The sequence below is a fragment of the Dromiciops gliroides genome, chromosome 3 (genome assembly GCF_019393635.1).
Source record: "Dromiciops gliroides isolate mDroGli1 chromosome 3, mDroGli1.pri, whole genome shotgun sequence".
NCBI lineage: Eukaryota > Metazoa > Chordata > Mammalia > Microbiotheria > Microbiotheriidae > Dromiciops > Dromiciops gliroides.
Window position 1 is genome coordinate 271,443,165 of NC_057863.1, and position 16,214 is coordinate 271,459,378.

The following is a 16,214-nucleotide window of genomic DNA, read 5'->3' on the forward strand; positions in this document are numbered from 1 at the left end:
GGCTCCAACAATCTGGACAAAAGAATCCATCTCTACCAAGACTACTTTGATTGGTTTTCTTCTTCATAAGCTGAGTCACCCTAAATTCTAATGGGAGGTTCCAAGGACAGGGGCTTATTTCCTAAGGGCAAAATCTCACCTGGACTGGATTTTGTTTATAAGGTCTCCTTTATGAGTGGTCCAAGATCAAAAAGCATGTACTGTGAGAATTTGGGCAATCTCATCTATCAGCAATGTCCTTTAGAGACTGGCTAAATAATTTAAAGGGGTTGGTTTGTAAATGAAAAAATAGAAAGAGAAAATCTTAATCAATAATTGGTTATTAATATCTGAGAAAATGATTTCTCTCATCACCACAGCCATGGTGAGAAGGGATATGTTGGTTTTGGGAATGTACCATTTGTGTTGATTCTGTTTTCCTTTCCCTGTGCAGCTTTTGCCAGATCTGAACAATATTGTGTGTGTGTGGCAGTCACTTGGAAAGCAAAAAACAAATGAAGATGATGGGTTAGAAAAGAAAAGTTCACCTGAGGATGAAATAACTGAACCTACGGAAGTAGATCATAAACATGGTGAGCATATGTGTGGATCCTCCAAGTACATGCAGATGACCTGTTTTCCAGTCAGTCGCCAAATCTTGCCATTTTTATCTTTACAGAATTTCTTGTCTGTATCCTTTGCTTAATATTCAACAACTACCACCTTAATGCAGGCTCTCATTGCTTCTCATCTGGACTATTCTAGTAGCCTCCTGTTGGGTCTTTCTATCTTAAACTTCTCTCTATTCCAGTCACTCTTGCACATAACCACTAAAGTGACTTTTCTAAAGCTCATGTGTGATTATGTCAGCCCTTTCTCTTTTCCCTCTTCCTCCTGTCTCCAAATACACCACAGTAGGCTATAGTGTCTCCCTATTATCTCTAGGATAAAATGTAATTCTTTTCTTTGGCATTTAAATTTCTTCACAACCTGGCCCCTTCTTAGCTTTCTGGTATTCTTACACATTATTTCTCTTTCATAAACTGCAGTTCAGCCAAATGGGTCTTTTCACTGTTGCACACACAATGTATTCCTTTCCCATTTCCATGAATTTGTACCATCTGTCCCCAATACTTGGAATGTACTCCTTCCCCCCTATTTATTATGCCTTCCTTCAAGACTCATTTTTGGTTCCACCTCCTTCATGAAGCCTTTCCTGGTTCCCTGAGGGGATTGAGATTGCTATTATCTTTCTCCCCTCAAAACTACCAAAATTCATATATATAGTTATATATGTTACTTGTCTTGTTAGAATGCAAGTTCCTTGAGGATAGGGTATGTTTCACTTCTCTCTGTATCCTCAGTGCAATCCCTGGCCATGGTAAGTAAGCATTTAATAAATGCTTTTTGATTGATATACCATGGTAGCTCTCTTGACCCATCTGCTACCCCACGAGTCTGCTCCTTGTATAGCACACCAAAATGCAGCTGCCCATAGCTGTATTCTGATCCAAATTCAGTGTCTGGTTGCTGTTTTATGTCTCTTTCTCTTTTTTAAACATAGCATAGTTTTATATAGCTGATGTTGGAACTTGTTTTAATTGAAATTTGGAAACTTTTTCTCTCTAGGTTGTCTTCTTAGCAACATTGTAGAAGTGAATATAAATATTTTCTTTGTATTAGAATTGACATGATTGCTAAGGTATAACTGACTAAAAGAAAAAAAAAGACTATTCTCTAATTTATCTTATTCTTATTTGGCTTAGATGATGCAGAAACAACTCTTTTGAAGGCTATTTTGCTTCAGGTCATTTGTCTTTACCAGATGGTGGTTCCCCATGTTGTCATTCAATGTACATTTGACTTCAGCAAGCTTCTGAAAGGTATGTCTAAGATGATTACAGTTATTCCTCATTTATCTCTGCCTCTGGTATTGAGCACTAGTGAAAATATTCCAAAAGAGTAGGCAAACTTTCTTATGCTGCTTCATTGTGAATTGTTTCTTTTCTGTAACAAATGTATCTTCCTGACTACATTTGCCTAGCTCAATATTAAAACGAGAGTGTTTTCCTTTTCATGTGCCAGTTGACAATGGTATCATTATTGGTATCATAGAAATGTTCCTGGGAGTGGCTGAGATATTTGTCACAGATGGTACACAGATTAGATCTACAAAAGTGGACTGTAAGGCCTCTGTGGGCTTATCTGAGGACTGGACTATCTTGGTTAATACATAGAAGTTCGTTATAGGAAGATTGGCTACCAGCTGATGTATTTTGTTCTTTTCATTCATAGCAACTCACAAAATGGACAAAAATGCAGATTTGTTTTAGTCCCATGAAACTCCATTCCTCTTTTGTCATGATAGTGGCAGAGAAGGAGTGTGTATGGTCATCAGAATCTTAGGCCATTTCCAAATATTAATTTAACTTCTGGCATATTTAACCTGTGATTTTTGTCAAATGACCAAGTTGGCAAAATCCTGGAGGAATTAAACCATATGCTGTATTTGTATCCTAAATATAAATGAAACCAGTAGATCTAAGGAAGTGCCAGGTAAATGAATGAAGGCTTTCCATTTCTCCTCAGTGTTAGGGGACTTGATTCCTTCATATACTGAGATGCAAATAGATATTACCTAGGATACTGGATCTTCTTTTTGCCTTATAGCATCCATGATGAAAGTAACAAAGCCATTGCAAAGTTGACTACTGCTTATTTACCACCATTCAATGTAATGGGTGAAGTATGAAAACCTTGATAAGATCCCATTCCCTACAATCAACACATACTTTGATACTTGCTGATTTAATTGTGAAAGACACAGGAGAGGGTGGGAAAAAGCTAGGTTGAAAAATATAGTTCACTGTGAAGGCTGGTGGCTTTAGGAAGATTCCTTTGGCAGCAGAGTGGAAGGTGATCTAGAGTAGATCTATAGCAGAGAGACCAACCATCTAGATTTTGGAATAATCCAGGCATGAGGTGGTGAGGTCATGCACCAGGGTGTTCAAGGATCTCTGACCCCAAAATATTTCTAGATGTATTGTGACATTGATTATCAAGTATGCAGGTTAATTGACAATAGTTCATTGAGAAGGGCTGAAATCAGGGAGACCAGTTAGAACAGTCCAGGAATGAGGTGATAAGGTACTACAGTAGTGGTACCTTTGGGAATGGTCAGCAAAGGGCAAAAGCAAAAGACACTTGGAAAGAAGAATTGATAGGATTTGTTGAATGATTGAGTTTAGGAAGTGAAGTAGAATTACTGTAGGAATCAAAGATGTTTCATACTGATTGCTTAGCTTCCTTTTCTTTTCTGAAAACCAAGCCTTTTGTCTGGTTCATCTAACTGTAGGAATTTGACCCAGCAGCAGCAACTGCCATGGGATTCTCCCAAGACTCATTCATGTTTTTCTCTTTAAACTCTAGGTATCATTTCAGAAGAAGGATTTCAAGAGGAAGTTCCTCCAGTCCTTCAGTACTATATTCTGAAGGTGGCCCTGGAATTGCCTGCTAGCAAATTTGCCTGGTTAAAAGGACAGGTAGGACCAGTAATCTTTTGTCAGTCATATAACTTCAGTACCTGAAATTGATGCAATGTACCAAATATCTTATGTAGGTTAGGTCCCAACTGGATATATTTCTAGCAGAATCATGAATTATTATAGGAGTAGGAGATTGAAGAAAAATGATGTTTGAGGTTGAAGAGAATTGGGCCAGCCATGTCCTTTAGAGGTTCATGTCCAAATCTGTGAAAAAGAAGAACGAGCTTTTGTGCTTAATGACAGCATAAGCTATGAAATTTGTCTTTAGGCATTTTGCCTGTAAGGTCAAGGGGTTTGTAGTATAATTGAATAAGAAATAGGACATGTACATTTCTTTTATATTTTGATTGATCCATAATCTCATTGGTGTGTGTACTGTCTAATAATTTAGATGGCAGCTCATTCATTCTTTGTCATTCTATTGCCCTTGCCCTCCCATGCAGTTCCTATGGAGGGGTTACTTTCCTCTAGATCTTGTGACATTGTATGGACAGTAGTGGAGCATATGGGCTGTTTGTCATTTATTTATCCATCAGTCTTGCTGCAGGACCAGAAAGCTGCCTTTTCCAAGCCTTATACATCTTTGATATTCTCTTCAGATCTTTTTGCATAGTTCTTCATTGATAATGTGGTCCAGCCTGCTCAGAGCCATTATGGACTTCTCTGTTTCCCTTTGGTTGATCTGTGGTTTAATTATTGAGAGACTGGTATTTCATGACATCTATGTAACCAACTATAATATAAAGTAGAACTTGATAAGTACAAAGAAGGCCATGCAAAATTCTGTGAGGAATCTGAGGAATTCACTTTAGGCTTGGGAATCAAGAAAGCCTTAATGGAAATGGGGTCACCTCCCACTGGAACTTGAAAGAAGATTTCAGCAGGTGGTGATGATGAGGAAGAAATGAACCCATTCTGGGCATGCAGGCTAGCAGGAGCAAAGGTGTAGAGAGGGAAAGAAGGCAGATTGAGGAGGATGGATAAGTGAGTTGTCCACTTTGTATGGACAGAGAGTATATTAGAGAAGGCTAGAAAGGTAGGTTGGAGCGATAGTGCCAATAAGATCATGGGCTTTTGGATGGAGAAGTAAACTTTCTAGTTCAACTCCCTTGTTTTATAGTTGAAGACACTGAGATAGATTATGACTTGCCGGGGTCATATCTGTAATAAGTAGCAGACCCAGGTTTCTAACCCCGATCCTCTGACTCCAAATTTACTTTTTCCACTGTACCATGTGAAGGTTTTTGAACACCAGAGTTACAAGTTTATGCTTCATTCAGTAGGCAATTAGAGAGTCCCAAAGAATGCCTGTAAAAACAAATTCATTTTTTAACACAGTAACGTGGCAATGTCTCTTCATCAGAATCAATTATCTATTCCACTGATAAATATATATCTTATTTCTCAACCAATACGAAATTGTTTTGATTACCACTGATTTGTAGTATATGGTTTGAGAGCCCATAGTGCTAAATTTCCCACTTTTTTCATTATTCCTCTTGAGATTCTTGACCTATTGTGCTTCCAAATGAATTTCTTTATTTTTTCTCTACTTTTATAAAGTAAGCCTTTTATATTTTTATTCATATGGCCCTGAATAAATAAATCAATTTAGTTAGTATTGCCATTGTCATTATTTTGCCTTGAATCTATTACAATCCTTCTCTTCATCTCAGGTTCTTCTATACCTTCTTTCTATCTGGCGTTTTCCCTCCTCTAGCTCTTGCTTTTCTCTGCCTCTTGCTTCTCTTTTAAATTCTAAGATCCTTACAGATTGGTCCTTTTTTTCCAACCTCAGTCTCTGGCTTTCCCAGTTCTGTCACCTTCACAGTTTTCTTCAGCTCACTCCTTCTAGTTCTTTTTGTGAAAGTTGGAGCTATAATGAATCTATCATAAGTCAGTATATCAGAAGGAGCCTTTGTCACTGTCAGTTGATTTCCTTGCCCTCTGTATATCTAATGTCACTTGTCTCCTCACTTTGCTTGGCAGAACTCTCCTCAGCTTCACATTTTGAAATGTTGCTTCCTCATTAATAAAAGCACAGTGAATTGCAAGTTTAAAATGCAGGCTTGACAGGTTTTTTTTGTCACAAATGAGGAATGTACAACCGTTCTCTTTCAGGAGTGACCTCAGCTTGTGGGTTAATTCAAAAGGAGTAAATTGCAAAATATTGTATCCCCTCTTCCTTTAGGAAAGTCTAAATGGTGGAGAAAGATCTGTGTTTTATTTGCTGATGAAAATGTTTGTGACAAGTAAACACTCACAACTGAAAGCATCAACGAAACTATTGATCTTAAAGGTAAGCACTTCCCACTGTTTCATATTTGAGATACTTATATTTCATCACAAATTGGCTGCTGGATATTAAAGCTCCTGTTGCCTCTAAGGATAAACTTTAAAAATAGGTTTTTCTGCTGCATGTCTCAGTTTTAGCTTGGGTGGCTCTTACTAGGGACTGTTTAATGATTCATAGAAATGAGGCAGCTAGGTGGCTCAGTGGATAGAGCACCAGCCCTGGATTCAAGAGGACCTGAGTTCAAATTCAGCCTCAAATACGTGACGCTAGCTGTGTGACCCTGGGCAAGTTACTTAACCCTCATTGCCCACCCAAAAAAAAAGATTCATAGAAGCACTTCCATATCCCAGGAACCCTCAGGTCTTTGACAAAGGCAGCAAATCAAGGTGCTTTTTAAAAAAAATCATAAAAGTATTTCATTATTTTCCAATTACATATAAAGATAGTTTTCAATATTTGTTTTCATAAGATTTTTAGTTCCAAATTTTTCTCCCTCCCTTCTCTCTCCCCTCCCCAAGACAGAAAGCAATTTGATGTAGTTTATATAGGTACAATTACTTTAAACATATTTCTGCATTAGTCATGTTGTGAAAGAAGAATCAGAACAAAAGGAAAAAAACCTTAAAAAAGGAAAACAAAAACAAAAGTAGAGACAGTATGGTTCAGTCTACATTCAGAATCCACAATTCAGGGTGTTTTATCTTTTATGAAAGGCAGAGACTTGGAGTCATCAAGATCTGGCTTCAGGTTCTGCCTTTGACTTTGCTGTGTCACCCTGGAGAAATCATTTTATCTTTATGGCTCAGACAATTCTCTAGAACTTCATTACTGAGATATAGGTAGATTGCAATTTGCATTGGTAGAGGAAATTCAAAACTGGAACTTTCTTATGTTTACAGACTTGCAGATCCTTCTCATATGCCTTATTCTCTGAGACACATTTTTCATAAATCATCATCATAATCGACAATTTATGTAGTGCTTTAAGCAGGGGTGTGCTTATAAATGTTTAATAACCAGTTCTGTGGGGGGAAAAATGTGCACCTGATGCACTTTTATGTTTAATCTTCATTACTGACATATTTCCATCACTTTTAAAAGACAAAGCAGTCACCCCTTGATTTATTAATATGTGTTAGTACTGTGTGTTGGCTGATTTCTGAGGTGTAAATGCTTGTTCTGAAAAATCAACAAATTGTTTTCAGGAACAAGTTGGAACTGGATTTAGTATACCCCTGGCTTTAAGGTTTACAAAATACTTCATCCTTATTATCTCACTTATTCTTTACAACTTCTTGTAATATAAACGCTACCACTGTTACCCTGATTTTATAGTTGAAGAAACTGAGGCTGAGAGAAGATAATTGTCTTATCCATGGTCACATAGCTAGTGAAGGTCTGAATTGCAATTTGAACCCAGAAATTCCTGGCTCTAAGTCCAGTTCTCTCTCCACTACATCACCTAGCTGCCTCAAAGATGAACTTCAGCCCAATCCAGAGTGAACTATCACTAATTTCAATCTAAATGCATAGGTTTTTTGTTTTTCTTTTCTTTTTTTTTTCTTTTTTCAGGGCAATGGGGGTTAAGTGACTTGCCCAGGGTCACCCAGCTAGTAAGTGTCTGAGGCTGGGTTTGAATTCAGGTCCTCCTGAATCCAAGGCTGGTGCCTTATCCACTGCGCCACCTAGCTGCCCCAATGCATAGGTTTTTTATTGTGTTGTGCACAATATTGCTTTGTTTTTTATTGTCTGAGATAGCATTGACTTATCCTAAAGTCTATTCTATGATACATAGTTTAGTAGTGTAAATCACCACTATGGTGCCGTGACTGGATAAGAATAAGTAAAGGGATAATCTGTATGTAGTAGATTTTATAGGGGCAGCTAGGTGGTGCAGTGGATAGAGCACTGGCCCTGGAGTCAGGAGTACCTGAGTTCAAATCTGGCCTCAGACACTTGACACTTACTAGCTGTGTGACCCTGGGCAAGTCACTTAACCCCAATTGCCTCACTAAAAAAACCAACAACAACAAAAAAAGAATTTATAATGTGCATGAGTGGCAATGAAATATCAAAAGAAATTGACTCCTTAGATTTCTTTCCCTGGATCCTTGGATCTTTAGTAGAGAACCGGGTAGAGAATGTTGTTAGTAGAAGCAGAAAGCTTTTCATTTTGGAGAGCGTTCAGCAGAAAAAAGAAGATCAACAAGAACAAGAGAGAGTGAATTTTCCATTCCAGAGAACAAAATAATCTGTTATTTCCCCGCCTGGTGTAGGCACTTAATCTTTAAAATAACTTTTGGTTAAAAAAATTTTTCTAGATTCAAAAAAAATCTTGTCCTCATCCACTTGACAATCATAACCTTAATAATAACGGTCATAGCAGCTAGTGTTAATTTAAATGCTTAAAGATTTGCAAAGCATTTTACAAATATTTTCTCATTCGATCCTTGTCTGGATCATGCTGTTACTATTCCCATTTTATAGATGAGGAATCTGAGGCAGACTTGTTAGATTGCTTGCCCAGGGTCACACAGCCAGATTTGCACTCAGGTCTTCCTGACTCCAGGTCCAGCATTTTGTCCACTTGGTAGTATTTTAGTTTGCTCATTTTGTTGGAGCATCATTAAAGCAAAATATGTTTGATACATGTTTGTCTTGTTAGAATTTAGTTCTTTTTTTTGACTTGATGCTTTTTTCTCTGACAGATTTTGCGTGACACTGGAGTATTTGAGTACACATGGAAGGAGCTAGAGCTGTGGTTGGAACAGTTAGATAACACAGCAGAAGAGGGAAAAGAAGGAGTGATTCAATTTTTGGAATGTGTAAGACCTTATTTCATATCCCTAAATGTAAAAGGACACTGATCAAGGATTTTTTCCTCTTGACAATTAGAACCTTAATTTTTTAAGTAGCTTTTAAATGAAGACTGAATTTTGGTTTAAAAAATTTCTTCTTCAAAGTAACAACAATTTTAGATTCTTTTCATCATGGTACTTGATTCTTCTAATATCATGAAGGCATTGTTAAAGCTTGCTGAAAACTCCCTAGAGGATTTGGCAGGATGGCTTAAAAGATCAGTAATGTAACAAATGGAAAACAGTGTTAATCTGTCTGGGTCAGTGACTTCTAGGCATGCCTTGGTCAGTCTGAAAGCTCTGTTAATTCAATGGGTCAGTGGTATTATTAGTCCTTAAAATGGCATAGTACTTGAAGCTTCCACTGATATTAAAGAAAAAAACAACAGCAAAGGAAAAAATTGCAAATAAAGTAGTTTTTATTGGTACAAAGATAACATTTTTAGGAATCGAACCTTGCTTTTGAGCAGTAATACTTTTTATATTTGCCCATGTAACCAATGATAATGTCTTATTTTTTGTTTTTGATATGCAGGTTTTGTTGCAGTTGGTAACAAATCCTTATTCATATACAGATAAGGCAGCTGACTTTGTTCAGGAAGCCAGTGCACTTCAAGCCACTATGATGAAGCAGGATGCTGATAATGTCAGTATACCTGTCTCCCACATTGATGGTATGTACTCATACTTCATTCTTTTCCTCTGGTTTTAACTCAAGATTTTAAAGATCAAATTACTGAAGGCTGTTGTAGAGCAAAAAGAGAAATTTTATGCCTCGTGGCATTTCCATTAAAGGTAAATGTTAATTGTAGTAAGCATGAGACGTAGAATAGCATAATGCAAAGTATACTCAACTTGTGGTTAAGTTTGAAGCTCAGCTCATTTGCTTGTATGATGTTAGGCAAGTCACATAACCTCTCTAGACCTGTTTCCTCAACTCTAAAATTATGGGGTTATAGGATTAGATGATGGCTTCTAGCACTTGGTCTGTGATCCTGGGTCATACCTGCCAAAGCCATAACTTTTCCAGTTATGGAGTCAGTCGATGTTAGGAATGAAAGAAATGCTTCATTTATTATTTTATTAGGAAATTTAATAGGAAATGCAAGTGCCTTGTGTTATTTGGTAGAGACCCGCTTAGTCACCTTAATTTGTTGGTGGGGACATGTTGATATAATGGAGGGAATGCCTAGTAGGAAACAAACTCTATCAGCAGATTGGCAACCCTTCTGCAACTTTGAGGCTTAGGCAGTTGTTTGGGATGCTGAGAAGTTAAGTAAGTTACAATGTGTATGAAGCAGAATGTTAAACTAAGTCTCTTTGTCCTCAAGGCCAACTCTCTATCCATTACTCCATGTTGTTGTTACTGTTTTCTTGCCTTAATTCACAACTTAAAATTATTAGGTTTTTTTGCCTTTTTTGGGGGGGGGGGTTGTCTTTTTTCTCCCTTGGAGGCCCTCCTGTGAATTTCAGGCTAGGGAAAGTTTATATTATCTGTTAACTAAATATCATGTTTTTTATTAGGCAAAGTCTTTTTTAAATTTATTTTTTCAGTTAACCAAAAGCAATTTTCTCTCCTTTCTGCTACTCTACTCGCTCGCAATATTAGAAAAGAAAAACTAAGCCTTTTTAACAAATATGTTTGGTTAAGCAAAACAGATTCCTACATTGGCCACATCAGAAAAAAAAATCTCATTCTGTACCCTGAGTCCACCACATTTTGGTCAGGCAGTTAGTAACAATGTTTCATCATTGGTCCTCTAGAATCATGGTTAGTCTTTGTTTTGATCTAAGTTCTTATGACTTCCAAAGGGATTTGTTTTTTACATTGCTGTTATTGTATAAACTATTCTGGTTCTGCTCAGTTCACTATGAGTTCATATAAGTCTTCCCAGCTTCCTCTGATACCGTCCCCATCATCATTTCATATGGCACAATGCAGCAGTCGTCCATTATATTCATATGCCATAATGTGTTCATCCATTCTCCAATTGATGGACTCCCTTAGTCTGTAGTTCTTTTAGGAAAAGAACCACTATAAATATTTTAGTCTTTATGGGTCCTTTTCCTCTTGCTTTGATCTCTTTGGGAAATAGCCCTCATAGTGTTATCACTGGGCCAGAGGATATCTATGCACAGTTTAGTGACATCTTGGACATAGTTCCATATCCTTTTCCAGAATGGCCAGTCAGTTCACAGCCCCACTAACGGGGTATTAATGTGTCTGTTTTCCCACAACTCCTCTAGCATTTGTCATTTTCCTTTTTTTGTCAGCTTTACCAGTCCGGTAGATGTGGAACCTCAGAGTTGTTTTAATTTTGAAAAGGATCTTGAAGCTTTAAATTCAAAATTCTTATTTACAATGGTTGAAGTATTATATCAAGCTTTTCATCTTTCCCATTCCCAGTTACTGTTTGCATTCTCTTGTTTTTATGTCCTCATTGAACCACTTGGATTTCATCCCTATAGCTGTGTTTATTTGGATTTGATAATTTCTTTTTTCCTTCTCTTGTAGATATCCTGGATATGGTGGATGTCCTCATGGAGGAAAGTGAAGGTTTAGATGAGGAAATTGGGTTCTCATTAAGTGAAGATATGATCCTACTGACATTCCCATTCAGTGCCATAGTCCCTGCAGCTCTGGACAGCAGGAATAGATTGCTCCTTGAGGCCGGACATGATTCAGGTGCCTTTTTATGCTCTGAATATTAGCCACCTAACAGTGGCTATGTCTTTGTGATATGGAAGCCCATTTCACAGTGCATTTACTTTTTTTTTTTTTTTGGTTTGTTTTGTTGGGCAATGAGGGTTAAGTGACTTGCCCAAGGTCACACAGCTAGTGTCAAGTGTCTGAGGCCAGATTTGAACTCAGGTCCTCCTGAATCTAGGGCTGGTGCTTTATCCTCTGTGCCACCTAGCTGCTCCCAACACAGTGCATTTATTGCTAAGGACATTTCAGTTTTGGAAATAGTTATTGGAAGCTGAAAACAACAAGAATTCTGAATCTTCCCCAGCTGACATTTCCTGTATTTTGTAAATTTCCACAGGCACGTGTGCAAGATAAATGCATGTGACCTTTGCTTAACTTTGTGTATCCTTGGGTCTCAGTTTCTGTCCCCTAAGCAACTGGGGTCTGTAAATATGGTGAATATTTAAAGATAGTGGTTTAGCATCTAATCTATTTAGGAAAAGAAGCAGTGATCACCAGGAGCCAGAATGAATTCCACTCAGACTATCATTTCCTAACATGATTAAGTCATGTTAGGCTGATTGGTGTGTCTGGGAAGTCATAAATGATGATAATAATGGTAATAGCCAGCATTTAAAAAAAAAAATTTAGGTTTGCAAAGCACTTGTGTTATCTCATTTGAATCTCACAACAACCTTGTAAGATAGTTGCCACTATTACCTAATTTTACAAAGGAAGAAACTGCTGCTGTGAGAAGGGTTAAGTGACTTGTCCAGGGTTACCCAGCTAATATATGAGGCAACATATTCAAACTGCTATCTTCCTGAATCTAGCACTCTATTTTTCTAGCTGCATCTAATAGATAGTTTATTTCAGCAAATCTTTCACACCGTATTGTTAATGCTGGTTTGATGATAGGTAATTTGAACAAATCATATTAAAAGAATGTTGATTAATTGATTGAGGGGAAGTTTTTTGTGGTGTGCCACATAACTTCATTTGTACAATGTTGAACATGCTGTGTTATAGCATGAAGTTAATTGGGGTGAAGATCGAATTGATTAGTCACAGGTTTTATTGGACAAATATCCTAACTGTGTAATTACCTTTGTAGGAGAAAGCATAGTGACATATCTGATAGCCGTTTTGACAGACCTCCTACATACACAGAGAGATCCTTTGGCTCTTTGTTTGATGCTTCAGTCTTATGACAATTTACAACTTTCAAACACATCTTTGTGTGCTCGGCTCTGCCAGTTCAACAAATACTACAGCCTGTGGATACCTGAGCAAGCCAGAGAAGCTTTGGTGAGACTTACCTGCAATTATTTTATTGTGTTTAATTTTGTAAGGGAAAAAAAAGTGGTTAGTAATGAAATTTATGCTCTATCCTAAAATGTATGTAGATACTTTTATTTCTTACAGGCTATAAGTGGTTACAATAAAACTATATTATATACCACTTGAAAGGGAACCGAGTAGTATGCCTGTTTTGTAGATGATGAAAACAAGGCACAGATTTATTAAAGATGTAATAAAATGAAATTTGCCATTACTCCCTAATAAAACTAGTTACTCTATCACTACTACAGCTTAGAGCAGGTGTTCTTAACCTGGGGCCCATGGATTGCAAAGGAGTCCATGAACTTGAATGGATAAAAAAGTTATAAAAAAATTATATCTTTATTTTGACTAACCTCTAACTGAAATTTAACATTTCCTTCAGTAATATAAAAACATTATTCTAAAAAGAGATCCACAAGCTTCACCAGACTACCAAAGGGGTCCATGACACCAAAAAAGTTAAGAATCTCTCATTTAGAGGGACAGGGTTTTTAAAAGAAAAGGTTTTATGTTTTTTGTTTTTTTCACAAACATAAGTTTGGATTAAACTTCTTAAAGGAGACCAATACATTATTGGATTATCTGAGTTTAATAGTTCAACACAGCTGCTGCAAGGCAAACAGCTGAGTCCTGCTAAAGTTGAAGACCTGAAAAGAAAGAATTGATTCTCTTCTCTAGTTAAGGATTAACTCCTCTTTGTAACATTATACTGCAACATCAACTCTTTTCATGGGTCTTTAAGAACACTTGCCCTACTTCATTATGAATTCTTAGATACATGTGTTTACTTGTTTATTAAAATTGTGATGGTGCTTGAAAAATCTATGCCCCTTTGTAGATTCATAATAGTTAAATAACTAAACATAAGAAATCAGCTAAATAAGTGGAGGCATCACATTCTTAAGGGCATTCTATTAATACTTCTGTTAGGAAATCACATCTAGAGTATCCTATAAGAATAGTATTGGAAAGTCTGGTGAGGTGAAAAATGGAAGTTTATTAATTACATTGGAAAGAATAAGTTGGTTAGATTTAACAGCTTCAGAATTCATTTTTATTCCATTTTCCTCTTATTCTTACGCAACACACTAAAGTTAAGGATTGTTGATTTCTTTTAAAGGAATATTAGTTGTAAATTCCATTATTACTATTCCTAATTATAGTTCCTGGTACAATGTATAATTATCCTATCTTATCACATCAATTTTAGTTTATTCATCATAATAAAACACCTGTAATTGCAGTAATATGAAAGCCTAATGTGTTAATACATTTTCACAATTACACTATAAAAGGAATTTGATATTCCAGTTAATTGATTTAAAAGTTTGGGATTCAGTGTCTTTGTTTGCCTTTTGATTTTTTCTTTATGCTTTTGCTATTTTCCCAAAGGAATTTCATACCACCATACCCACTGAGGCATCACTCGTAGCTGGCTCTGCCTTTTCCACCTTGTTAACGGGTATCTATGAGAAGGGGAGCACCCTCCTTTTAGAAGAGAATATCCAGGGGAAGCTGAGAGAAAGGATTGCTGAGCTCCCAATGCAGCAAGTGCTGCTTTCTGTGAAGCAGGTGATGCTGTATCTTAGAACCACTGTGGAGAACTTTGCCAAGGTGAAGCTGCTTTTCTTTACACGCTTCTTTTCCTCTGACTTTCTGGGGAATGAATGTTTTAGGTAAACTAGAATTATACTAATCTGTAGCCTTTGAGAAACATTTACTTTTATAAGGACATGTTCAGATAGAAGGAGTTGGTTCATGTAATCACAGGATTTTAGAGCAGGAATGGAGTTGAAGGATCATTTCATCTAACCTCCTGATTTTACAAAGGGAGCTTACATGCTACTTATCTGTGAACATATATTTCTCCCCCATGCTCACCCCCCTCCTTGTACCCAATAATATGTAAGCTTCTTGAGAAGGATTTTCACTTTTTATTTGTAGCACCAAATGCCTAGGTCAGGCACATAGCAGTTACTTAATAAATGCTGATTGATTGAAACCAAGTCTTCTGACTCCTAGACTGTTGTTTTTGTTCTACTATACCAGATGCCCATCCTACTTGATAATATCAGCCAACAAACATTAAGTGCCTATTGTATGTAGAAAACTGTGCTAAATACTACATAATAAATAAGAGGCCTCAGCCTATATTGGAGTTGGGAGGATGGTGCCATTGCCTCTCAGGAGGAGGCCTCACTTCCTTGGCATTGCTAGGTGGTTCCCCGAGATGCAAGAGATCCAGGTTCAGAAGCCACGCTTTTGCCAGGCCTGATTTTCTGGTGTTGAAACTGTCACAGTGCCAGGTAATTCTCAGTGTCCTGATTTATTGGTCACTAAGTGTTTCTTTAGAATTTGCCCTACTGTCATCTACTAGATGCTTAAAATCAGGCTGAGTTCATAAAATTGATATTTGGGAAGAACAAATTCAATGGGTATCTTTTCAGTGGCTGTCCCATGCCTGGAATGTTCCTCCTCCCCTTTTCATCTTTTGGCTTCCCAGGTTTCCATTGAAATTCAGCTTAAATTCCACATACAGTATGAGGTCTTTCCCATTCTTTCCTTCTCATTCCCCAATGCCTAGTACCTTCCCCTCTGAGATTACCTTCCACTTATATCACATATATTTTGTGTGTAGAATGTTTGAATCCTTAGTACTTAGCACATAATAAGCTTTTAATAAGTGCTTGTTGACTCTTTCTCCGTGCCTTAAAAGTTTTCCTGGTCTATTCTCTCAGTATATTTCTAAAGGATTAAAAAAAAAATTGAGCCCAGTTTCTCAGGCTAGGGAAACAAGTCAGGTTTTTAAGTTAATTGTGGATCTCTAGCAGAGACTGGCCTCTTGTCTTTCCATGTCTTTTTACCCTGTTACTTCTGTGGTTAACATTTAGTCAGTTTGGGGGGGCAGCTAGGTGGCGCAGTGGATAAAGCACTGGCCTTGGATTCAGGAGGACCTGAGTTCAAATCTGACCTCAGACACTTGACACTTACTAGCTGTGTGACCCTGGGCAAGTCACTTAACCCCCATTGCCCCGCAAAAACAACAAAAAACAACATTTAGTCAGTTTGGGTTTTAGCCTATGCCTGCTTTCTCCTTATGGACAAAATAAGTTTTTTAGTTAATACTACAATTCTAAGGAGGGATTTTAGTCCCTCTTGCCTGTCATCTTCCGCTATGTATAAAAGGCAATTACCTTTTTTTTATTCCACAGCTTGGTAAAAGTTCAGGTCCAGCACTGCTTCAGCTCTTCATGCATTTGCTCAGCAGCCTGTTGAGCCGTTGTTATCAGTTGGACACGTGTAACCAGCAGAAATGTGAAGCTGCTCAGGCTGAATCTGCTATCTTTTTGGATGAGGGGTCCTTGGCCACACTGGAATTAGCCAATGATAAGGTAGTGATCCTCTTGAGCTTTTACCACATGAAAGCATTTTTCTCTTATGGCAGGTGAAACAAGCATCTTTAGAAAAGAATTGGGAAGTATTTTCTTCCTAATTGTAGCAGC

The 16,214-nt window shown here is 37.3% G+C and overlaps 1 protein-coding gene across 1 annotated transcript in view; it reads left to right on the forward strand.

The window, feature by feature from the left end:
• The window catches only part of URB1 (URB1 ribosome biogenesis homolog), a 104,155-nt gene that overhangs the window by 34,949 nt on the left and 52,992 nt on the right, over window positions 1–16,214 (forward strand). Inside the window, exons 12-21 of the mRNA XM_043997360.1 lie at window positions 434–572; window positions 1,746–1,862; window positions 3,409–3,521; window positions 5,716–5,823; window positions 8,529–8,645; window positions 9,214–9,352; window positions 11,194–11,364; window positions 12,482–12,675; window positions 14,104–14,325; window positions 15,924–16,103. Coding sequence (XP_043853295.1) covers window positions 434–572; window positions 1,746–1,862; window positions 3,409–3,521; window positions 5,716–5,823; window positions 8,529–8,645; window positions 9,214–9,352; window positions 11,194–11,364; window positions 12,482–12,675; window positions 14,104–14,325; window positions 15,924–16,103 — 1,500 coding nt within the window. The remainder of the gene's footprint in view (window positions 1–433; window positions 573–1,745; window positions 1,863–3,408; window positions 3,522–5,715; window positions 5,824–8,528; window positions 8,646–9,213; window positions 9,353–11,193; window positions 11,365–12,481; window positions 12,676–14,103; window positions 14,326–15,923; window positions 16,104–16,214) is intronic.